At 48.5% G+C, this 25,268-nt stretch overlaps 2 protein-coding genes and 1 long non-coding RNA gene across 4 annotated transcripts in view; 1 reads left to right on the forward strand and 2 right to left on the reverse strand.

The window, feature by feature from the left end:
* The window catches only part of MTHFS (methenyltetrahydrofolate synthetase), a 35,731-nt gene extending 28,675 nt beyond the window's left edge, over positions 1-7,056 (reverse strand). For both annotated transcript variants that reach the window (XM_045813156.2, XM_045813157.2), the window contains exons 1-2: positions 6,877-7,056; positions 1,678-1,939 (exon numbers count right to left, since the gene is read on the reverse strand). In XM_045813156.2, coding sequence (XP_045669112.2) covers positions 1,678-1,939; positions 6,877-7,056 — 442 coding nt within the window. The remainder of the gene's footprint in view (positions 1-1,677; positions 1,940-6,876) is intronic.
* Positions 6,965-24,243, forward strand: LOC123802458 (uncharacterized). The gene is made up of 3 exons (XR_015722055.1): positions 6,965-7,104; positions 7,831-7,951; positions 22,703-24,243. It is a non-coding gene; the product is annotated as an uncharacterized LOC123802458 (long non-coding RNA).
* Positions 22,094-25,268, reverse strand: part of BCL2A1 (BCL2 related protein A1) — a 55,059-nt gene continuing 51,884 nt past the window's right edge. Inside the window, exon 3 of the mRNA XM_045813160.2 lies at positions 22,094-22,317. Coding sequence (XP_045669116.2) covers positions 22,210-22,317 — 108 coding nt within the window. The 3' untranslated portion in view covers positions 22,094-22,209. The remainder of the gene's footprint in view (positions 22,318-25,268) is intronic.

The raw sequence follows: 25,268 nt of genomic DNA on the forward strand, positions 1-25,268 counted from the left end.
AGAATGGGCCGAGCTGTTACAAGGACGATGGGCTATGCCCTGGAAAGAACTGGCCACGGGAATGTCAGCAGGGACATCATGAGGTGGGGTGAGCACCGGGGGGCAGCTAACAGAGTCAGACAGAGCTGGACGGCCCTGGGTCCCGCCTGAAAGCCTGCGAGTCTGCAGAAGGAGCTGCATTCAGTGTGAGCAATGTCACAGCCTCATCATGCAAGCCTGGGCTACTCCACGAGATAGACCGCACCCCCTTATTGTCTCATCGTCATCAAATGCCTGCAATCTTTCCCCTTGAAGACATGTCGCCGTCCGATAATGTTGGCGTTCCTCCAGTCGACCGATTCAGGACAGGAAGGAGGTAGATCTGAGTATACCTTTGGTGCCTAACGTCTAGCAGAGTGCAGTACTGGATAATAGAGGGGGAGCTAAGGTCGCCAAGCAGATGACCCCCGCACCCCAATGAGCCCTGCTCAATTCCCTCCTGCCCCATCGTGTTGATTTTGTGGGTTACAATGTTAGGTTGGAAGGGAGCAAAAATAGTAAGACAACCGCACAAAGCTGCTTTGGGGTTCCTTGCGACCGTTTAAGTCTTAGTCAAACATACACTTTAAAGAAGGGCTGAGTTTGACAAACTAGTACCCCTGTCTTGTTTCGCTTTCAGCTCTTTCACTGCTTGTTAATGATTAAATCTGCCAAGCGGCTGTTGGCCAGGGAAGAGCGTGTGCAAAGGTCCAGCAGTAAAGAAAGCCAGCAGGGCTGGGAGACACAGGTACTCGGAGTGGCCAGAACCTGGGTTACACAGTGGGGGAGTGGAAAGAGGTGAACACAGACACACGGTGCCAAGTCTGGAAGAGCCTCGTAAGGACCGTCTGGGTCCCCCCCGGGGCAGCAGGGGGTCGCTGAGACACTTGAAACAGGGCAGAGAAGCAGTCAGATGTGTGTCTCGGAAATCTCGTCTCACGTACCGTGTGCAGACCGGACCGACAGGGAGGAGAGGGTGCGAGAGGCAGGGAGGAGGAGCAGCGAGGAGGCTGTGCAGACAACACAGTGGCTCGGACTGCTGTCCTGGCCGCAGGGCCGGAGAGGAGCCGACACTTGCAACAAACATTCAGTAGCAACATCATAAGGACTTAGCCAGGGACCTCACGAGGGGCGTGAGAGAGAGGGAGGGAGGGAGGCGTCACAGATGATCCTGAGATTCCTGGCACGGCCAGCCGCTTGGCTGACGGCACCACACGCTAAGAGGGACATGTGGCAGGAGGGGCTGAGGGGGACAGGATTCAGCCTGGAGCAGGCTGACGCCCACGGGACATCCACGAGATGTCCAGAAGGCAGTCGGCCGATCCAGAAAAGCTTATTAGCATTAATAATAATGTGCTCATTAATACATGGAGCATAAGGGAAATCATGGGAAATGATGACATTCTCCCAGGAAAATGTCTAATTCGACCCATGGGTAAGTGCCAGAGTCTGTACAAAGGCGACCATGCCTGAATACCTTACTCTCACAGCTTACCGCAGGCATGTCGCCCCGAGCCAGGGAATGAGGGTGTCTTGGACCAGAAGCTCCACACCACCCGTCCCTATAAGAAAAGTAGCCCCGACGACCCGAACGTCACCATCGGGTCACCGTCTGACGGCACCCTGGGATGTCAGTTCCAATACCGTTAGCGTGCTCACCTGTCGACAAGGCTTCCTCCCGAACCTCGTCCTCTCCAGGCTGGTGAATGTTCCAGGATGTTCTGGGAAGCGAGGAGATTTCCTCGGGCGACGCCAGCTTCACCATATCCATGTGACTGCTCTGGATCTGGTACCGTGGGATGAAGCAGGTTTTGCCTTGCCGGAAAATGTCCTGGATGATCTCCTTGGTCTCGACTTCGTCTTGCATGCTCAGGAAGATGGAAATCCTTCTGGACTTTTGATACTGACTGTGGGCCATCACCTAAATGGGAAATGGCAGTCACACTGATTCCCCAAGGTTACACTTTCAAACACCAGTGGCTCCCCCCTTCACGGAGTTCACACTTTCTCCCTTCTCTCTCCGCCTTCTCCAGCTTCTTGCACTCTGCAAACATGAATCACCAACGGAGAGCAGAGTGGCAGAGGGGGCTAGACAGGGCTGCCTCCTGAAGCCCAGGGCTTGGTTCTGAACCCAGCAACCACCTCTCTGACCCCTTGCCATCTTTCTCACACGCCTGCTCCAGCAGGAGTGAGAACTTGTTAGAAAGCCGCTGTCTGTGTGCAGAATCCCAGGCCTGCCCTCCAGCCACCCGTTCCGGCCGCCTTTGGTCACCCCACACGCTGCCCCGAGCATCTCTGCCTTGCTTTAACTCTGAACCTCGGCTCCCACGAGCTTCTTCAGTCCCTGGACTATCAGGCTTGTCTCCCCCTAAATTCTACCCATTTTAGCCAACTCAGGCGCTCACTTCTCCTGACTTCTGCGCAACACTTAAAACACTTACTTATGTATTATCGGGCTGATTACTAACTCTTTCACGAGTCCTAACTGCAGTTTCTAACCAGGCGGTAAGCTCCCGGGAGCAGGTGACATGCCTGTCCTTCTTCAGATCTGTCCACCTCTGTCCCCACCTCCTACAACTCTTCTGTCCAAACAGATGTTACAGTGTTTGCAGAGATGGGAGGTAGGGATCCTGGAGAGGTGGAATCCTTCTAGAAATAAGTGCCCACTTGTGAGAAGGTGGCCCCAGGTGAGAGAATGCCATGGTGCTCAGTTTATTCATGCATCAGGCAGGAGAGGGGCTGAGCTTTGCCAGCCACAGAGCAGGTAATCTTAGAACTGCCCAGACTCAAGTTAGCTCTTAGCTCCCCTTCCTTTTCTGTTCTTCCAAGCTAAGAAGACAAAGCTACCGCAACACTGGCTTATAAACAGGACTGGCAGAAAGAGAGAGATACAGAAAGTCAAGTCACTCCTAACAGAAAGGAGTACACAGAAATTCAGTAGATGGAGCACACCAGACTGTGGCCAAGGGAGGAAGTGAACTCCATCTCCTTGGGAGGTTACAATGCTGTTGGGAGGCCTGAAATAAGGCGAAATGAAAAGAAATGCGACACCCAGACCCTGGGCAGACCCGAGGCTTCTGGCACCCAAGTTAAGTGTCTGTTGTGTCTGTTCTCTTTAAGGAGAATATGAAACATTAAGAGCTGAATAAGCAGCAACAGACATCAGTTAAAATTCAGTGCGAGACTGTGCATACGTATTTATCTTTCTTGCTTCCTGAAATCTCATTTATATGACAGTAAAGGAGCACAAAAAGAGGAAACCATTATAGCACTGAGAACAGGAGAACAGACACTCGGCTAATTTCTATGAGAAAGAACGGAGATGGGACAGTATTTCCAGACAAACAGCGGCAGACCCAACACTCAGAGGACGTGACTGTGGGGCAGGCAAAACCCATCCCTCCCAAAGTGACTGCAAAAGACAAAGGAGATCCCCAGGAGCTGTCACACCTTGATTCATAAATATGTACCCACAATAGTTTCAGCAAACATTTTAGAAAGCCAAAACACAAAAGAGAAGGACTAAGGGAGGGCGGGGGTGATCCAGTGGGAAACCAAGATAATTCAGAGAATGGGGAATTTAAAAATTCTAATTAGTTCTCTCAGACAAATTCAAGACAGTTGCATTTATAAAATAACAACAGACGGCTATGGAAAGAAAGCAATCAGAAAACTGAGAAATAATACTTGAAAATTAAAATAAAGAATACCAAAATTTAAAAGTTCAGGAGAAAGCCTTAAAGTAAGAGAAAAAGACAAAGAAATGGGGAAAGTAAAAAAAAAAAAAAAAATCTTAAAAGACGCAGAAAGTCAATATAGGATTTTCACTATCTGATTCACAGGAATTGCAGAAAGGCACAAAGGAAAAGAAGTAATCAAAGATATAACAAATAAAGATGCCAGTCTTTGTGCTGAGCAGAACAAGGAAAAATATTTTTAAACTTGAAACTCAAACTATCAGTCAAATATGAGGGTAAAGACATTTTCTAATATATAAAGTCTTAAAAGGTTACCCCCACAGATATTTCTAAAGAGAAAAAAAATTACTTGAGAATATACTATCTAGTAAGATGGAAAGAAAGAAGTCCAACCAAGAAGACACTGGGTTGGAGCAGCAGTCCTAACTCAGAAGCAGGGTGGGAGGAAGCCCAGGCTGTGCACTGGGCTGGGGCAGAGGGAGCAGGGTGCTGGAGTGCTCTCAGGAAGAAAATGAATTTATTTAAACACAAAATGAAAAAGAATCTGATAAGATAAAGGCATATTCTTGTTTGGCCAAAAAGGAAAATAAAGGAAATCTGAAACTCCTTGAAAAAAACAGAGCTAAATTAGAAATGTAGACTCCAGATAGGGACAGACTAAAACACGTCATGATTTAGAGCAATTTCAGAGCATAACAAAAGAGAGAGTTCTTCCTAATGGCATTTGAAACATTCTCCGCCTAGCCACACAAATCTAGCAACACAGAATTATATATCCTTTGCTCATACTCATACAACTTGGTTCTACCTATGTAACCTATATAACCAAAATATTGTAAATACGATTTACTTAAATTCCAAATTTCGAAATCAGCCACAGAAAATGCTCGGTAGACTCATTCTAATTATAAAACAGAATACAAATATTGTAAAACTTGACAATATATGAGAATACGGGGGTCGGAAACTGGTGGACAGAAGACAGAGTATAGGGTACTAATTTCCTTATTTAGTCGGGGAGTCAAAATATGGCATAAAGTTGAATTTCTTCACCGTACATCGTTTTTCTGATAAATTTCTAAATTATAGAAAAAGGTGCTGTGTCATTACGAATAAACGTGCCTTTTAAAAAACGCTATTGAGAGAAAGGCATCACTTGGCACTTTTATTGAACGTGCACTATGGCATAACACTGTTCTAATCACAGCACATGGATGTTTCCAGCCATGATCCATTGGTTGGTCATGAAATCAGTGGCAGGTTACAATCAGCGTTTTTAAGTAAAACAGCATATAGTGAAGTTCACTGTATATAGTAAGAATTGTGAAACACTGGGCTGTGAAACATTTCTTCTGTGTGTGTATTTGTAGGGGGTAAAACGTACTGAGTACAGAGGGTCATGGGTCTGCTTTCCAACTTTGCCCTCCCCTCTGATGCCAGCTCTGACTTGTCACCCTGCTCTGCCACTGGTTCTGCATCTGTACAGCCACTATTCCCACCTGGAATTTATGAACTCTATTCTTCTACAGACGGACAAACTGAACGCATCTTTATTTCCCCAGCCATTCCAAAATCTGCTCCAGCTCCTGTGTGCCTCCTGCCTAGTGACTGTGAAACCCCCAGCTCTGAACTATGAAATCACAGAGGGTTCCCCTCCTTTCCAGTACTCTCTGAGCCAGGGTCCGCTGAATCTCAACTGCACAGACTCCCATTTCCCAAAATGCTGCCAATATGCTTTTCCTAAAGGATAGATCGAAAATACGTAGAGGGGCGCCTGACTGGCTCAGTCAGTGAAGCATGCCACTCTCGATCTGGGGGTTGTGAATTCAAGCCCCACTTTGGGTGTGGAGATTACTTAAAAATAAAATCTATTTTTAAAAAAATGTGAAGCCCTGAACTCATCCCTTTATGCACCTGTTTAAACCCTCACAACAGGCCTACGAGGATGACATTACCCCTTTCATGGATAAGGAATCAGACACTCGGACAGCTTAGGAGACCCGGCCCGACCATACATGACTAAAATGCAGTGGAGCCAGATTAGATGCAGCTCTGTGTAGTTCCAAAGGCCGCGTTCACTAGTGTCCTTCCACCTCTTGCCAGAATATTCCTGCACGTGCTCGCCCACGCCATCTTCCCTTCACCTGACAAAATCCATCTTCGACTACAAAGTACATCTCGAACATCTCCCTATGGAGGTTTCTACAGCTTTGGTGGTCATCATGCATCCGACAGAACTGCAGTTCTCTACTCAGCACAAGCTCTCCTCTAGAGCAAGGACCAGGTGTTTTTCATCCCTGCCACCCCGCACACGGCCAGTGTGGACCACAGTGCGCGCTCCCCACGCGCGAGATAACGCGCTAACACCTGAGCACCTGCGAGCGACGCCAGGCTCTTCTGCCTGTCTGCAGGACCCGGGCACCATGCAGTGCTTCTCACTGAGCTCAATAACTCGGTGCGAACGTGCACACCAACCCTGCCCAGATGCGCGGAAGGGGGGGGGGGTGGGCTTGCTTGGCCGAGGTAGCCTATGGGGAGCTTGCCCTTGGGAAATGGGTGGATGACAGAGCGGGAAGGGTGAGGGAGGGATTCTGGCTGCACAGCTCACTGCAGGGACCTCAAGGAAGTCGGCGCCGCTCTGCAGACAGGGCTCGGGCGCCCCTCGGAACCCGCGCAGGGGCGCAGACCCGTCGGGCTGCTCAGAGCGTCCCACCCTCCCCGGCGGCGCGCGAGGGGGCTGGAGCGCTTCTCCGCTCGCGTCCCTGAGGTGACTGTTCTCTCGCTGCGCGTCCACGCTCTCGGGGACTCATAGGGCCCCTCGGGGATCAGTGTCCGCCGCTCAGCCCGCCAGAGCTTCCTGTTCCCACCCTGCTCTCACCTCGGCTGGCTGTCATCCACCTCCACCCTCGCCCTCCTTAGCCGGGACCCCCTCGCCCCGCGCTCCCCCGACAGAAGGACGTGCGCGCCCCCGGAGGCCGCCCGTGGAGAAGCGTGCGCGCGCCCGGAGGAGTCCTCCGGCTCCTGCGGAGGGACGTGCGCGCGCCCGGGAGCGACGTGCGCGCGCCGGGGGCTGCGCCTGCGCACGTCGCCAACCCAGAGCCGCTTGGCCGTTCCGCGAGCGTGGCGGTCCGCTGAGGTGGCGGTCCTCGCGGTCTCGCACCTTCTGGGCCAAGAGGCGGGACTGGCGCAGCCGCTCCTCGGCGCTCATCGCTCGCAGACGCTGTTTCAGCTCGGCCCGCAGGCTCCGCTTGGCGCTGCTCACGGCCACCGCCGACGCCATCTTTCGGGCGCCGCTCTGTTCGTCCCCGCTTCCGGGTCGTGGGCGCCCCGCCCCCAGCATGCCTCCCGACTGGGACCGGGTTCCCCGCGGCCAGGGGGAGGGTCCAAGGTCGGTAGGGTTCCGGGGGAAGGGTCCGGGGGAGGGGGTAGGGTTCGGGCCCGGTGAGGACCCGGAGGAGGATCCGAGGTCGGAGGGGGACCCCAGGAGGGAGGGTCAGGCCTCGGGGCGGCCCCGGGGAGAGGGGGGAGGGTCGGTGGAGGGGGGCTGTTGTCCAGGCTCCGGGCTCGGTGCGGCCGCGGGGAGGGGGCTTCTCCGCCCTCCCGGGCGGGGAGCGAGTAACCACCTGGCCCTGGCTTCCCGGCCCGCCTGTGGCCCGGCCTGAGCTCGGGGAGGGGGCGCCGTCGGGGCCCCAGCGCTGGCCTAGGTTTCTGTGAGTGAGCTTTGCCCCGTGAGGCGTTGTGTGGAGCCTGGCAGGAGCGCAGGGGCAGGCCGACGAGAAGTACACGGGATACACAGACCTACTGGTTAAAGGGAAAATGAATTTTGGGTTGGGGGGGGGCAAAAACGCTTTCCTCTCTTTTTCTTTTCCAGTGGGTGGGAGGGAGCCGGTTTATTACTGAGGGACCGGACAGACGGTTGATGGCGGCAGGTGCATTTTGTGTTCACCTCTGGAGAATTCAGGACTCAGAGTAAATGGCCCTGTTTATGACAGGTTCAGGGTCCAGCAGTGTTTTCACTCTGCAATGCCTGGAACTTCCACCTCCTATGAATGCTCTGTTCCTTCTGGAATGAACAATGAGGACGTGGAGACACCAAGTTTTCTTTGTCTTGCAGGGCATTTACCTGGATTGGGAGGAAAGAAGGCCATAATTCAAGGAAATAACTCAGTATGAAGAAAGGCTCTTAAATTCTAGATTTACCCCTCAGACGTTGACACCAGTGACCTGATGAAAAGGTGAGAGGGTTCATTTATTTTACAGATAAAGAGATTGAACTGTAAAATAATTAGAAGTTGAGAAAATTTAATAAGTTTTATGTTAATCAATTTTACTGAAGTTCCTATGGGCAAACAAGCATTAAGGAATAGCCAGGAAAACACTGAAAATGAAAGTCCCCCTGGGGAACTGGCCCTTTTAAATCTTGAAACATACTATAAAACCATTATAATGGTAATAGTATGGCTCTGCCGCACAGGAGAACAGTGGAATAGAACAGAAAGCACAGAAATAGACCTGAAGCCATATGGAAATTTAGTATATGACAAATGTGATATCTCAAATGACTGGGGCTGGCATCATTTTTTTAATAAACGGTCCTAGGAGAACTGGACAGCCATTTTTTACAAGATAAAATTATGTCCGTATTTCACACTATACATAAGAAAAAACTCCAAATGGATTAAGGCTCTAGTGTAAAACCTGAGATTGTAGCAGTGGTAGAGGAGAGGGCAGTTCCGGGAAAGGCGGTAAGAGAAAAGACTGATCAATTTGACTACATACAAGTTTTTTGTAATTTTGCATAGCATAAAAAGCCATACACAGAATTAAAAGACAGCTGACAAACAAGAGGAGATAATTGCAACATAAACCACAAAGAGTTAATTTCTTTTAAAAAGGAACTCTTTAAAAGTTAGGTTACAGGGCAGTTGGGCAAGAAAAATAGGAACAGGCAACCAGACTGGAAAGAAAGAATTAAAACAATCTCTGCAGAGGACATGATCTTATATACAGGAAATCCTGAGGAATCTGTAAAAAAAAAAACAAAAAACGATTAGAACTAGTTAACTGGAGCTCAGCAAAATTGCAGGATGTGAGACCAGTCTTCCAGCCTGGCACTATTCATACTACACATATTTCTGGTTCTACAGCAGCTCTTGGCCTTTGGATTCAAATTGGGACCATGGCTCTGGAGATTTTGCTGACCTCCATCATCCCATGAGCCAGTTCTTCATCATAAGTCTTGTTATCAGTAGATACCTCCTATTGGTTCCATCAAGCTCCATACACAGCTGACCCTCAAACAATGTGGGGATTAGTGGCACTGACCCCCACACAGTCAACTCTCCAAAAATTTAACTAATAGCCTACCATTGATGAAAGCTTTACAGAAAACGTAGTTGATGAACACCTAGATTGTTTCTGTGTTATAGACTGTATTCTTACAATAGAGTAAGCTAGAGAAAAGAATGTTATTAAAGTCGTAAGAGAAAATACATTTACAGTACTGGACTGTATTTCTGAAAAAAAGTCTATGTGTAAGTGGACCCATGCAGTTCATGTCTGTGTTGTTTAATGGACAACTATATAGTTACGTATACAACAGGAGATCATATAAACAGGAGATTTATATGTACATCTTATAATGTATATGTTATTGAGTATATATAATAATAGGTGTATATAACGAGATGTAAGGTGTACGTAATAAAACTGTATATACAGATTTCCTACTGATTCACTTTCTCTAGACAACCCTAATACAGATTTTTAAAATACTGCAAAAAGTCTCAAATTTAAAAAAACAAGTTCATTTGCAATAGCATAAAAAAAAAATACTTAGAAATAAATTTAACAAGTGTTAGAGTTCTGAAAACTACATGGTGTTGTAGAAAGGAAGAAGACCTGTATAAGTTAAAGGACATGTCATGTTCATGGATTGGAAGACTTAATATTAAGATAGGACTACTCTCTCAGTTGATCTATAGAGTCAGTGCAATACCTGTCAGGTATTGGGTTTTTTGCAGAAATCCACAAACTGACCCTAAAATTTTCATGGAAATGCAAGGAACTCAGAGTAACCGAACAGTCTTGGAAAAAGAACAAGAATGGAAAACTCACACTACTGAACTTCAAAAGTCACTACAAAGCTACAGTAATCAAGACAGTAGGGTCCTGGCGTAAGGATAGAAGGATAGGAAAATGGCATAGCATTGAGAGCCCAGAAATAAACCACGTTCGTGGTCAGTTGATTTTCCTGAAGAGTGCCAAGATGATTCTATAGGAAAAGAATAGTGTTTTCTAACAAACAGTGATGGGATATGGAAAACAGGGAAGTTGGACCCTTACCTAACACCATATTCAAAATTTTACTCAAAATTGGTCAAAGGCCTAAATATAAGTGCTGAAACAAAACTCTTAGAAGAAAACATAGGCATAAATGTTTATCACCTTGGATTAGACAGTGGTTCCTTAGTTATAACACCAAACACACAAGCAACAAAAGAAGAGTAAATTGGACTTCATCAGAATTAAACACATCAGTACGTTAAAGGACACCATCATATATCTGATAAGGGAATTGAACCCAGAATGTATAAAGAACTCTTACAACTCAACAATAAAAGAAGATAATCCAATTTAAAAACGGGCCAAAGACTTAAATATAGACCGGCCTCCACATAAGATACACAAATGGCCAATAAGCATGTGAAAAGATTTCAGCATCATTAGTCATTAGAGAAATGCAAACCAAAACCACGAAGAGATACCACTCACACACACTAATGTGGCTGTAGTCAGAAACACGGAAGGTGAGCATTGGCAAGGAAATGAAGAAAAAACCCTCCTACTCATGGGAACATGAGACACTACAGCACAGATGGGCCCAGTGACAGGCCACACACGAAAACCCACGTATTGTATGGTCCCATTTATATGAAATACCCAGAACAGGCAAATCCATAGAGACAGCAAGTAGATGTGTGGTTGCCTGGGGCTGGGAAGGAGGGGAGTGGAGTACAGGGTTTCCGTTTGGGGCGATGAAAATGTTCTAAAATTAGATTGAGGCGATAGTTGCAAAACACTGTGAATGTACTAAAAACTGCTGAACTGTACATTTTAAAAGGGCGAATTTAATGTCTATTACATCTCCATAAAATAAACAACAGTATAAAAGAAAATCTACATGTATCTGCTCATCTCTGGGGGGAAAAAAAACCCCAAATATAATAAACATAAACCAGAAACAAACTTTGGGTCCCCATAGGGAATAGGTGAGGACGGTGGGCGAGTGGGAAGGGAATAGCCATGTGACAAGGGGAGAGTGATGTTTCTTCGACGACACTGGTCCGGGTAGCTCTGCCCTCAGAACCATGCCAGTCTGCATACACATGTGGGCACGTACATACAGCCAGGGTGTGGAAGGAAACCGAAACAATGCAAGCAGGGACAAAACGGGACGTGCTGTACGTGGTTGACACTTACCACAAAGGGTAGAGAAGAGAAGAACCAACTTAGTAACTTCGGAAAACAGCATTTGACTGTCTACTGTAAGACAAGACTAAAACAGCTTTGCACTAATATGGCACTGCAGTTAAGACATTTGTTTTTCATAGGGTTATAAATTAGTAACTGTGAAACTACTTTATCTGTGTTCTAGAATTGAGCAAATAAGTAAATACATTGTAGATAATGAGAGTCCCAGTTTCTCCCCGTCAGGAAAAATAAGTTACAAATAAGGAAGGACTAAAGGTTGGAATGAACCCTGTTGTGTTGCCTTGGAATTGGAAGTGTTGATATAAATTTGTGATTTTAACTATATATACAAATGGATAGCTAGAGAAATAGAGATGTGTGTTGGATACGTATACTTAATGTTTCCTAGTTCTGTTCATGAGAGGACCTAGAAGCAATAACCCTCCATAGCAGTGAAATCTAGTGTCCAGATCTTGGTTTCCAGATGTCATTCTTCAACAAAAAAATAGGGCTTCCAGAGTTGAGGCAGGAGCAAGATGGGCCTGGAATATCTCGTGGTGCCACAGGGTAAGGAAGTAATCCCAGCAGAAGGGAGCGTGTCAGAAGGGGAGCCAGGACCAAAATGGAGTTTGAGCAACAAAATAATAATTTTACTCTATAACCCATGAAATGAAGTAAATATCCATAGTCCACAGTGATTGATAAATGAATAATGATAAATAACAAAAAACCAAGTAGACGAAACTCCTTATCCTATAATTCTAGTTAATAAATATGGAAGGAATGATGGAAATCGAGACTCACCATAGGCACACATTGCACTTACAGTCATTGCAGGCAAGAACTGTTGATGGGGGCTGAAAGCAGCGGGCAAAAGAATAAGAAACAGAACATTTTTGTGGTCTCAGAGTATCTCCCCACAAGATACTTACTTAGTAGATGTTAACATGTGATAAGACACGTGCCCCCGAATATGGTGCACTGAAAATGACACAAATTCGTTCATGTGGTATTCCTTCCTGCCAGAAAAAATCAGGAAAATCTTGAAAACCTCAATCATGAAAAAACATCAAGCCCAAATTGAGAGACATTTGTAAACACCTGACCAGCACTCTTCAGAAGTCTCAAGGTCATGAAAGACCAAGAAACTTAGGGGTTGGAGACGAAGGAGACAGGACAGGACAGTTAAGTACAGCCGGCTGTCCTTGATGGGCTTCGGGACCATAGAAAGGGTGTTAATGGGAAAACTGGTGGGATTCAGGTAAGGCTTGTACACGAGGTGATGGTGTGATAATTGACATTAGTTTCTTTCTTTGGATATCTGTACTATGATCATGTGAGATGTTTTTGGAAGTTAGATGAAGGGTATATGAGAAGTCTGTTTTTGCAACTTTTTCTGTAAGATTAAAATTAGTTCAAAAGAAGAGATTTTAAAAAACTGTTAAGTAAATAAACTTGGTGGACGCATGGAGTGGGAGAGATCATCCTGTGAAAACACTACAAGTTTCAGTTGACCCAAGTGTAAGTCAGTACACAGTTACTAACCGCCTGTTACATCCGGCTCCTAACTGATCTGCCAGCTCGAACTCTCCTACAACCTGGTCTCAGCACTGCCCAACTTAGCTTCCTTAGGAAGAAAACATTCTCATCCTATCACTGTCTCTTAAAAATCCCTTTGGTAAAAACCTGTCATCAGAGGACACCTCTCTTCTCAACTACCTGCGAGGCCCTGTCACTTTCCACTCCCTAGCACAGTGCGTTGTGCTTCCATAGCCCCTTGGGCATGGCTGATTGCAGAGCTGTCCTAATGTGCTCATAGGGACATTTTATTCACCAAATTATTCTAGGAAAGCACCATGTCTATGACTTTTTTTTTTTTAAGAGGAAATGCTTTGATAAGGCACTTGGGTGATCGACCGAAAGCTAAAATAAAAAGATCGCCCCAACCTATTGTACATAAGATGGTCAGAGGAGCTTCTGTTGCTTCCGAAAGGGAAGGGGGGAGTCAAATAGAAAGGCCGGGGCGGAGCCAACATAGTCAGTGCCCCTGCACTTGAGGGAAGAGAAAGGGAGAAAAGTCCCTGGAAGCCGCAGCCAGGAAGAGGACCTCTGGAAGCTGTCCAGCAGGGACTTCCTCAGTTGTGTGCTATTGGGTGGTTGACGTAAACCCCCTACCTGTCTCCCGGACAGAATATCCCGTGGTCCTTATTGCAGGGCTGTGTGAGTCGATTCTTGGCGTCAACATAGGACTGCTTAGCATGGTGAGAGGAGAGTGGCCATGTGAACTAGAAGAACACCGTCAACGATGGCTAGCATTTATCGAGGTTGCTTTGCCACGTACTATGCTAAGTTCTTGACACAGAAACTATGACATCAGTATTACTGTGATGTTTTCACAGAACAGGAAATAGGTTTGGACATCATACGTGTCTTGCCCAAGCTTACTACGTAGAAAACTACTACGTGAAAGAAATCAGGATCTCCGAAATCAGTGCTAAACTGCCTCGTCTTGAGTCCCAGCAGTGTTCTGTCCGCCTGCTCTTGTCCCCCCAGTAGGCTGTCAGCCTGGGACCATGTGTAACCGTGGCTGGTATCCTCGGTGCTCCGCACTGGACCCGGGATGGCGTGGCTGCTGGGTGGATATTGGTTAAGTCAGCGAGTAAAGTCTGGGTCAGGAGCAAACTCGGTGGGAAAGCAATTGGTTGAATCTAGTAAAATGTCAAGCTCTGGTGAAAGTCCAGGTTGAGAGAAAAGACCCCTTGTATTCTTCCCTGATCAAACCATAGCTGGAGTACTGACCCGCACTGAGGAGTGACCTGACAAACTAGGGCATATTCAGAAAAGGGTGGCTCTTTCAGCTCTAAGCGGTAGGTAGCCATTCGAGAAATTTAAAAAGAAAACTCATAACGTCACCAAGGAAACCCACTGATTCACATCCATGACGCTGCACTGCTTGCATACCTTCCATTCAACAAACTGTATGGAAATTTGCAAGTGGGCGGGGACGGGCAGGTTCGAAGATGGAATAGTAGCAATGACTAGAGTTTCCATCATCAAAAGTGAAACACACACTGAGTTCATTTACACGCACGCACACCAATACCTGCTACTTTGAGCATGGTCTGTGACCCGACGACATCAGTGCCACCTGGGACCTTGTCAGGCAGGCAGGGTCTCAGGCCCTCCCCAGAATCTCTATTTTTATCTTAACAGATCCCCAAGAGATTTGTATCCATATTAAAGTTCAGGAAACTCTACCACAGATTGGTGTACAAGCCAAGTGTCGGTTTGCAGGAAGAACTAGAACTATCATGCCAGCTCTTACTGCAGTCAGCCTGCCCAGATCCTTCCCTCCGTCTAGACAGATCAGGAGATGTCTGAGGACCCGCCCCTGTCACAAGGAAGTGGCCTCGCAGCTGCAATTCTGAGGTTGAGTAAGCACTAACCAGGCGACAGGGTGGGTGAGAACGGAGACAGGGAGGTGAGAGAGTTTTCTAAGAAGAAACAACTATGTGCAAAGGCCCTAAAGGGAACAACAAGGTCACATTCCAGAGGAATTGAAAGATGGCTGAGAAGGCTCATCAGAGGGAGGCAGGAGATAAGGCTGAGGGGCTGGGTCCGGACCACATGGGGTGGTTTTGATTTGTCTCTTTGTGTTTCAATAAACTTTTCTAAAGACCTAATTTACATAAAGGTTGGAAAGGAAATACAGAGTTCCCATGTGTTCCCCCCACCCCGCGTTAGCACCCGGCATTACCGTGGCACACGTGTCCAAGGCATGAAGCCAGCGTCCATACACTGCTGTTAATTAAACCCCAGACTTCATTTGGATTTCTCGAGTTTCCCACTGACGCCTGTGTCTGTCCCAGGTCCCATCCGGACGTCCCATCGTCTTTAGTTTGCTCGTCTTGACTGTGGATTTCTCAGAATTAACTTGTTCTTTGATGACCTTGACGTTTTGAGGAGTACTGGTCAGGTATTTTGTGGAATGTCCCTCAATTTGTGATGGATGTTTTCACGAGGTTATGGGTTTGGGGAAGAAGACTGTAGAGATTAAATGCCCTTTTCATCACACGATACCCAAAGGTACATGCTGTCAGTGTACGTTACCTGTGATCACCAGGCTGAAGTAGTATTGGCCAGGCTTCTCCACTGTAGCTTTGTTTCCTTTCTGCACTCTCTTCTTTGGAAGCAAGTCACTAAGTCCAGTCCACACTCAAGTGGGGAGGAAAAATGACACAGAGTTTGGTGGAAGAATTTGAGTTCCTAAGAGTAATGAAAAGCCACTGAATGAGTTTAAGCAAAGGGGTGACGTTGGATTTACTTTTCAGATGAGGCTGCTGGCTGTACTGAATGTACCAGAGGGCTCAGCGATGCATGAGGGTACACATCCCCTCCAGCAGTGGCCTGGGTGGAAGTAACGGTAGCTTGGATTCGTGTAGGAGTTAAGGAGCTAGAAGGAGAGACGTGGATGGATGAAGAGAGATTTAAGAAGTCAAGTTGCCAGGATTTGGTTAATTTTTGGTTGAAGAACAAGAATAAAGGACAGGAAGGTTCAAGGATGACTCCCAGAAACCTAGTTCATGGTTTGAGCAGCTGGTTGAATATTAACAAGGTTGAAGGCCAAAGGACGGTGTAAACAGGCGAGCAGAGCTGTCCGAGGACTCCCAGTGGAGGCAGCCTAGTGGTCAGACGCCTCTACTGAACTCTGGAGGCATTGTTTTCCTGGCGTCCATGGCTACTCTGGATGGCTCTGTATGCTGGGTAGAACCCTGTAATAAGAAAAGAGCCTTGTCTAGTTCAGTAATGCGTCAACTGTCTTGGGGAAGAGTCCTTGTTTAGTCCAAATCTTTGAGAACACGGTAACAGTTCTGCAGGTACATGCTGCATCTAGGTCAAAGATTATACTTCTGGAAGCATACATGTACCTGCCACAGTAGGGATGCTGCTGCTTAGATCTCTGAATCCCCAGACAACTCTGTGGGCGTGGGGGGGGGGGGCTCATGATAGAGTCATCGCCATCCGTGTCCCCCCAAGTCTGTTACCTTCGGAAGCCATACTGTATCCCAGGCAGAACTCAGGAGACTGGGAGGGACACAGAGTGTGCCTGGCACAGCAGGGATGAGCTCGGGTTGTTCACAGGGCGGGTGGGCTGTGGAAAGCTTCGTTGTAGGAATAACAGAATAAGAATCCTTGTAAGAATGCTGTAAGAATTCTGGCTTTTACTTGGAGTGAGGTGGAAAGCACCAGAGAGTTTTGAGTAGAGGTTACATTTGTTTGTTTCTGTTTCTGGGAGTGTAGCTGACCCACACTGTACGGTTCGTTTCAGGTGCACAGTATAGTGATTCACCTTCTCTCTACATTACGCTGTGCTCCTCGTGGGTGTGATCCCCGTGTGTCACCACACAACACTGTCACGCTGCCACTGACCGTATTCTCTACACTGCACCTTTCATCCCCGTGACGTCCTCATTCAAGTTCTCACCTTTTAAAGGATCCCTCTAGCTGCGTGTTGGGAAGACGCTGTGGAGGGGCAGGAGACCAGTTAGTGGGTTACTGCGAAATCCAGGCAAGAGGTTTTAGGTGGTGTGGATCAGGGTGGTGGTAATGAGGATGATTACAAATTGCTGACTACTGGGTAGATTTTGGTGATGGAAACAAATAGTACTTCCTGATGGGTTGCATTTGGGGTCTGAGAGAAAAGGAGTCAAAGAGTCTAAAGGATTTGCTGAGCGGATGGAGAGGTGGAGGTGCCATTAACCAAGATGGCGAAGGATGCAGGGGTTACGGATTGAGGGAGTGAGGACAGGTATTGAGATTTCACACGATGGAGTTTGATAACGCTTGTTAAACATCCAGGTAGAAATGTTGGATCAGCGGTTGAACATCTGAGTCTGCAGTTTGGGGAAGAGGTCTGGGCTGCAGGTGTGAACTCGGGGGCCACCAGTGTGTGTGGTGGCCCTGTAAAGCCAGCTCACTGATAAGCTGCCTGAAGTCTGAGTGTAGGTGTGGGAGAGAGGGAAGCCGAGGACCAGCCAGGGGTGCCTCATTATTCAGGGGTGGGCATTTGGCTGAAGGAGACAAATTCATTGAAGGAGGTGGGAAGAGCGACCAGTGACACGGGAGAACCAAGAGACCCGTGTCCCCGAAGTTCGCTAACAACGTAGAGAGTCATCTGCTGTGCCCGATGTCATCCTGCCAGGAAATCTGAGGACTGGGAATCCATCGTTGACCTTCCTAAGGGGGTGAGAGTCTGATTAACACTAGGGTCCAAGAGGCAATGAGAGGAGAGAGTTTGGAGAGCAAGTATGACTCTATTTTGAGGAATTTTTCTATGAGAGCAGAAAAACAGGGTAGTCACTGAGAAGTTGTGTGTTTGGTTTTGTTTGGTTTTACATTAAGGGAGGCCGAAGCGATATTCTGCAGAGGCAGGACAGAGGGAGGTCTACTCTACGAGTGTAGGGCTTGGCCTCCCAACACATGGGTCCGCAGTCCTAACAGGCGGGGAGGAAAACGCACCAGTACAGGTGCAGCGTGCGCAGCTGGGGCTGGCGGGCAGGGCACGTGGGAGCTCTCAGGCCACCCCAGCGGCAGTCAGTGGGAACGAGATCGCGTCAAAGTACCTGTATCTAGATGCAAGTATCCGTAGTAAATCTTCCTATATAGACATTCTTCAGCTGCTCAGATAGCAGAGTTACCAGCCTTGAGCTCTAGAACAGTTTCAGAAAACACTGGTCACGGGTTTGGTTCTCCCGGTTCGCCAGTTAGGTTTACTCCGTTAAGGCAACAAATCATAGCGCTAGGCTCCGGCTGCTGTCTTGAGAATGCTGCCTTCATTCCTAAGGCAGATGACTCAGAGAGAACCCGCCAACACCGTGGCCAGATGATTTACCATGTCATCCTGTGCTGTGGCCCTAATAGCATCCGCCAGCAGAAATAGCCGCACGGAGTCGGCTCGTGTAAGGGAAGGGGTCACGCTCGTGCTCTGTGGAGTTACAGAGAGCAGCATTTCCCCGTCAGCAGCTTTGCACCCTCTGCAGAAAGCTTCCAGAGCCAAGAGAGCGATGACCAGTTGAAGTTAGGGCAGTTCCACAGGGAGGAGACGCTTAGAGGGTGACGGGGACAGACGCGGGCGACTGGGACCCCCGGCTGGCTCTTGAGGAGGCGTGCCCTCCGGGGGGGAGCCGGCTCTGCCCCGCTGGCCTTCACGCACAGGTCCAGCGTGTGTGGGATGGGGAAGTCGGCATCCAGGCAGTGCCGCGGGACCAGGAGGAAGTGGGGCGGGAGGAGGCGGCGCAGGGCGGTCAGGGCCGCGTGGCTTCAGGGCCAGCGTGACCCACCCACCCGGCCCCATGAACTGGGCCGAGTTGCTTCCTGCTTGTAAGCCTGTTGCTGAGATGGGGTAATAGCTACTTCGGGGGACCAAATGAGATTCAAGGCCAGGACTTCTCTGGAGACTCTAGCGCGTGGAGAACAACCAGCAAACCGCCCTCACTCTGCCGTGGTCAGCAGACCTGACGCTCAGCCTCGCCCGGCCTCATGGGCGACACCTTCCCAAGCCAACTCACGTCCATTCTTCGGTTTCTTAAGCAAGGGTTTATTGAGCTCTTACCTGGCTCTGAACCAGACCCTGAGATAGAAAGGTGAGCACACACAGCCAAGGTTCCTGCCCCCCAGGGGCTTGCTGTCTATTGGGAAACAATACACTGATCTACAAATCACACTGATAGAGAACTCTCATTGATAGTAGTGTCGGGGGAGACTGTAATAGGAGAACGTAGCCCCGTCAGGCAAGGCAGCCCTAAAGCAGTGACCTCTGAGCTGAGATCTGGAGGGTGAGTAAGCCCGAGCAGGGGACGAGGTAGAGAAGTGTCCTAAGCAGGGGACAACAGCTGTGGAAGTCTACGGGGGAAGGTGCTGGAAACAGGCCAGCGAGGCTTCGTTGGGGGGGGGAGGGTGGTCGTAGCTGAAAGGCAGGGAGGGCCACCTGTGCAGAGGGCCTGGCAGAGCGTCCACAGGCTTAAGTGTGCAAGCGCAGCGTCCTTGTCCCTGCCCAGGGCCATGAATGGACAGTGCTTCATGATTTTATTTGAGCAGTCAGCATTCCACTGTATTTTTTTTAAGTTTTATTTGTTTTAGAAAGAGTGAGAGTGAGCACGGGGAATTAGGGACCGAGGGAGAGGGACAGACTTGGTGCTGAGCGCAGAGCCTGACGGGGACCATGACCCAAGCCAAAACCAAGAGGCGGACACTTCACCAGCTGAGACACCCAGGCGCCCCGACGGCGTTCCACTTTCCATTAGTATTTGGGATGATGTTATTTCTCTCCTGTTATACTTTTCCTTAATGTGCCTTGTTTATAATGAGTGTCTATCTTTTTTTTTTTTTTTTAAGATTTTATTTATTTATTCAACAGAGATAGAGACAGCCAGCGAGAGTGGGAACACAAGCAGGGGGAGTGGGAGAGGAAGAAGCAGGCTCATAGCGGAGGAGCCTGATGTGGGGCTCGATCCCAGAACACAAGGATCACGCCCTGAGTCGAAGGCAGATGCCCAACCGCTGTGCCACCCAGGCGCCCCAGAGCTTTTTAAAAATCAACTACATTGAGATGTGGTTTATAATAGAACGCGCCTGTTTTATGTGAGCGCCTCTGTGAATTCTGACAACCGTGTACCACCACAGTGAAGGTGTGCAACACTCTCATCACCCCCAGAAGACCTTTCCTGGTCGGTCCCCCAGCCCCAGGCAGCCCCTCATCTGCTTTCCCCGCCGGCTGTTAGATTTGTCTTCTCTGGTTCCATGTGGAGGACTCAGCACACGATGTCCTCGTCCGTGACCAGCTCCTTTCACTCAGCGTGTGTTTGACATTTGTCCGTCCAGTTGCGCAAGCCAGCACCCCGTGCCCGATTATTGCTGAGTAATAGTCCGTCCTGTGGACGTGCTACGATTTGTGGAAGATTTGGGTTGTTTCCGGGTCTTCCTAACATTATGAATGAAGCTGCTGTGATTAGTGTGCACATGTTTGATTTCTGTTGAGCGGACACCTAGGAGGGGAACCGCTGGGCCCTAGGGTCAGTGCACGTTTAACTTTAGAAGAAACTGTCACACTGTTTTCCAGACGGACAGTTGTACACCGTGTCAGTCGTGCGTGAGCGCGTTCCCGTGGCTCCGCGCCTCCCCCAGAGCCTGGTGCTGTCCGACCTTTCCATGGGAGCCATTCGGGAGGCCGTGCGTGGGTCTCATGCTGGTTCTGATGTGTGTTTCCCTGTCATCAGTGGTGTCTAGCACCCTTTCCATGCGTACTTGGCCCATCTGCTTTCCTGGGGTGTATGTTCCAGTCTTTTGCCCGTTTTTAAATTTGGTTGATGGTTGTATTGTTACTGAAATACAAGTATTAATATATTCACAATGCAAGTCCTTTGTCAGATATTAGTGTGGCATGTGTTACGTTCCATTCTGTGCCTTGCCATTTTGAGTTTAACAACTTTATTGGCATACAGTTCTAAATTGCAGTTATTACTCTGTTGTTAACAAGATCGTCGTGGCATAAGAGCCAGGGTTTGGGGGCGCCTGGGTGGCTTAGTCGGTGAAGCATCTGCCTCTTGATTTCCACTCAAGCCCTGGGATTGAGCCCCGTGTTGGGCTCCATGCCCAGCATAGAGCCTGCTTGAGATTCTCTCTCCCCCTCCCGCTCTGTCCCTACACCCCCAATTCATGCTCTCTAGCGCTCTCTTTAAAAAAATCCATGGTTTGTGGTTTCTTGTGCAAATGTATTCCAGGTAGCAGTACCCATACACGCACTTCCCGTCCATTCATGACTCAGCACTTCGTTCTGATTCATGGGAACATGAAGGTAGGACTTCCCCCTTCGAGCAGGGGGCTGGGAGCACGAGGTGAAACAACAGGCTAGAGATGCTCCCTATTCAGACAGACGCAAGCCCCAGGTGGCCCAGGTAGTTGGCTCTCAGATGTGATTTGATAAATCAGCCAAAGTTACGAATGCAAAAAATGTTTCCCTACACTGGACTTGCCCCAGTGTCCTCATCCACATTGTTAAGAATCACGGGGGACGATTAACTACAGAGAACACACTGATGGTCACCGCTGGAGAGGTCGGGGGGTGATGGGGATTAGGGAGTGCACTTGTCATGATGAAATAAAATACAGTGAAATACAGAAACCCTTCAGTTCTCTGGCTCTCTGAAGTCCGCAGCGGCCGTGGGGAGCTCTAGACTGGGGCTGAGAGCGTGTGCGTGAAATCTCTGGGCAGGCTTGTGCAGTAGACCTCTACTTTAGGAAGAGTGATTTCTGAAGGGGTTTCTTCAGATCAGCTAATCACAGGGGAAATGAAGCATGAATCCACTGAAATCCCCTGGGAGAAGGCACAGAGCCTGAGAGCAAGGGGCTCCGGTTTCTTTATTAGCTCAGCTACTCCCTAAGAGAGGTAATGCAAGCCCGGAAGGGACAGAGATCGTGTCCCCGGAGGACGAGGAAGCGTGAGAAAGTCTAGAACAAAGTGTGGAGCTCCTGTCCTGCAGTCAAATTTACGGACCTAAAGTTGGAAGTCAGGATGTAAAAAAAGACATAATTTTCTAATTTATGAACTTTTAAAAAAAGTTCTTATTTGGTGAGGGGAAGTGTAGAGGGAAAGGGAGGGAGAATCCTCAAGCAGACTCCACACTGAGCACACGGACCCTGACTCAGGGCTTGATCTCAAGACCCCAAGATCATGACCTGAGCCAAAACCAAGAGTTTTCCTGGCCCTCATCCTCTCGATTCAATACCCGTCCCGTCTTCAGCTTCACCATCTTGCTCGACTCCCAGGCACGACACAAATTACATACTAAAGCAAATATACAATTTATTCATTAAAACGAGAACAAAATTTCCATAACATTGAAACATCAAGTTACATCACCAAAGGTGTTTATTTAGAAGTAGAAGTGAGTGTTGACAACAGTTTTTGCAAGAGTCAAGGAAACTAGCAAGTTTCACAATCGGGAGTGTCCCTGTTGGCCGGTCAGTAGTATTGCTTCAGGAGAGAGAACATTTCACAGATCTTCCCCATAACTTCCAGAAAAGTCAGCCAGCCAGACTTGGGTTCGAACTTCTTTACAAAGCCATCTTCCTATTGGAGAATAAATTTCACAGTTTAAAAATCAGTGGAAACAGTTTAGTGGGATGAAAAGCAAGAAAACTCCCACTTCACTAAAGCAGACAGTTAGACAGTTGGTCTCGTCTGTGCCCGCACCGGTCCCCCCCCACCAACCCGGTCCATCGGCGCCATCGTTCAGGGGTAGCGCCGTCCAACAGAAACACAGTGCGAGCTACAGACAGAAGTTCAAGTTTTTAGTAGCCACATTTTTTTAAAGTAAGAGGAAATAAGTAAAATTAATTTAAAGAATATATTTATCTAAAATATTATTTCAATATATAATCAATATGAAAATTATAGAGCTATTTTGCATCCTTTGTACCAAATCTTTACAATACACTGTGTTTTGCACTTACAGCCCATCTGAAATCAGACTAGCCACATGTCAAGTGTTCAACGACTGCACACTGGACAGCACAGCTCTAGAGGAAAGAAAGTCTCATTTCTTCTCTTTTTCAATTGTCTGGCATTGAACTATGCGTTGATGTTTGTAAACAGAATGAGGGCTCACGATAAAGCCGGACGCAGCCGTGCCTCTGAGCCTCTGAAGAGGTGGGGGTTTCTATTATGATTCATTCTCCTTCTGATCATAGTTTTAAAACAATAGAGTGTGAATGGTACACTGTAATTTTTGACGATAATTATAGAGCATCCTGACTGCCGCGTACCTCTGATATCACCCAGCCTAGTGCCCTCTCTTATTTTGACAAACAAGGAAACTGAGGCCCCAGAGAAAGTGAGTTGCCTGAGGTTACCTAACTTCTTAGCGCCTGGGCCTGGAAGGGAATGCAAAAACCGTTCTTTTCATCCCATGGGCTTCCAAACCACCACCCAAAGGATTAGAAAATTGTTGGAATAAGATTTTTAAGTGTTCACCTAGTACACATTTGGTCTGCCTCAGAGTCCCGATTCTGGGCTGACAAGTGCCTTCAAGCAGTTGCTGGGGCAGGTGACTACATTGGAGAGCGCGCGAAGTTCATCTCTTGGGTAGCCGGAAGAGACCCGCTGGTCCGTGCCCGCCAGCATCTGCCTGAGTGTGGCCAGAGCACAGACTGACACGGTCAGGGGCACTTGCCAGGCAAAGGGTTGCCCAAGAAAGCCGGCTTCTGCCCACATACGTGCAAGTGGAGTCATGCTCCGAGACACGATGTCCTGGCCTAACTGGGGGAACGCTCTCCTTCCTCCTCTCTCTGGACTTACGCACACAGCTCTCGCTCTTGGTACGCGTGCCCCTCACTGCCTCCCTTCCCAGGATTTCTTGAAGCCCATGGTAACAGGGCTTCTGTCAGACGGCTTCTGTTACCACGACCGTGATCACGATCTGTTACGACTGGGCAGTTAACATCTCACATAGGTTCCGCTTCTCCACTACAGACAGCCAACAAAGGGAGAAACCAACAAATACAGCTCTAGGAAGATTAGAGGGTTTAACTATAAAAAGCTGAAGGTAAAAGGAGAGGATTCACAGTAGCTGAAACACGGAGGCAACCCACGCGTCCACCAGCTGATGAACGGGTTCCCCAGACGTGTCCATTCCTGCAGTGGAATGCTAGACAGCCTAAAGAGGGAAGCCGCTCTGACCCCCGCTGCGCTGCGGACGGCCGAGCACTGTTGCTCACTGAAGGAAGCCCGTCGCCGCAAGGCAGATACTGCATAATCCCATTTACGTGAAGTACTCAGAGCAGTCAGAATCGTACAGAGTGGGACGGTGCTTGCCACGATCTGGGGCGCAGGGATGGGGAGCAAGTGCTTGGGACGCAGAGTCCCGCGGACAGATGCTGGTGATGGCTCACAACGGCAGGACTAGTGAACACTGCTGACACGCGCACTTACACACGGTTAAGCTGGTAATGTTGATGTTATGTGTATTTTAACGGAATAAAAAAAGAAAAGAGCTGACTAGGAGAATATGTATGTTTATCATGAAAGAGTTCATTCGGATGTAAGAGAATCCTCATCAAGCCCTTAAGAGTTGAACAGGCAAAGGCTATTGAAAAGGGAAATATAAATCACAAGCAAGCGTATGGGGAAAATGCAACATTACTAGCAATTAAAGAAATTCACATTTTAATACAATCTTACTGCTTTTTAGACCTATTACCTTGACCTTATACTAAGAAAGCCTAAAGCATAAAATTATATCCTGCCTCAAAAATTCAAAGAAAACCAGACCCTCAGAATCGTTTAGCTCTAGGAAGATACCATGGTATTATTCCCACGCCTCTCTAGTGATCATTCACTCAGTTATTCACTCGACAAATATTTCTTGAGCATCGGCTATGTGCCAGGCACTGTTTTAAGCACTGGAAACAGACTGGTGAACTGACCATGCAGGAGCCTGGGCCTCACTAGGCTTGTGACCGAGACATGCAGTCCTGAAGCAGGGCATGGGGCCGAGCACTGGGGGTGCCGCAGAGACGGGGCAGCTGAGGGGACTCCCCCGGGGAGGGCCACAGGGGGCATGTATGCCGCTGGGGGGCAGCTGAGGGAGACCCCCCCCCAAGCTGGGCCACGGTGGGGGGGGGGGACATGCACACTGCTGGGGGAAGGTTGGTCCAGGCAGCGGCAAGAGCCAGTGCAAAGGCCCTGGGGGGGGGGGGGGGAGTGTGCTTAGTTTTCCAGGGAGGCTGGAGCCGAGAGCGCAGGAGGGACTCCTAGGAAATGCGATCCGATGGGGTTTGAGTACAGCAGTCAGGACTTTGTATTCTGTGCTTGCTCCATGGGGAAGGGCTGCCAGGGAGGGTTCCGACCCTCCCAGGACATGGCGGCATGATCTGGCTGCCGGGTAGGGAGCAGGCCAGGGCAGCACGAGGATGGGAGCAGGGACACGGGACAGGCTACGGCCCCGTCAAGAGGGAGATGGGGCCTAGGCGCGCCGGGGGTGCGGTTTCAAAGCTGCTGCCAGCAGGACTCACCGATGAACC

This window comes from Ursus americanus, chromosome 28 (genome assembly GCF_024610735.1).
Source record: "Ursus americanus isolate L20-20 chromosome 28, mUrsAme1.1.p, whole genome shotgun sequence".
NCBI classification, from domain to species: domain Eukaryota; kingdom Metazoa; phylum Chordata; class Mammalia; order Carnivora; family Ursidae; genus Ursus; species Ursus americanus.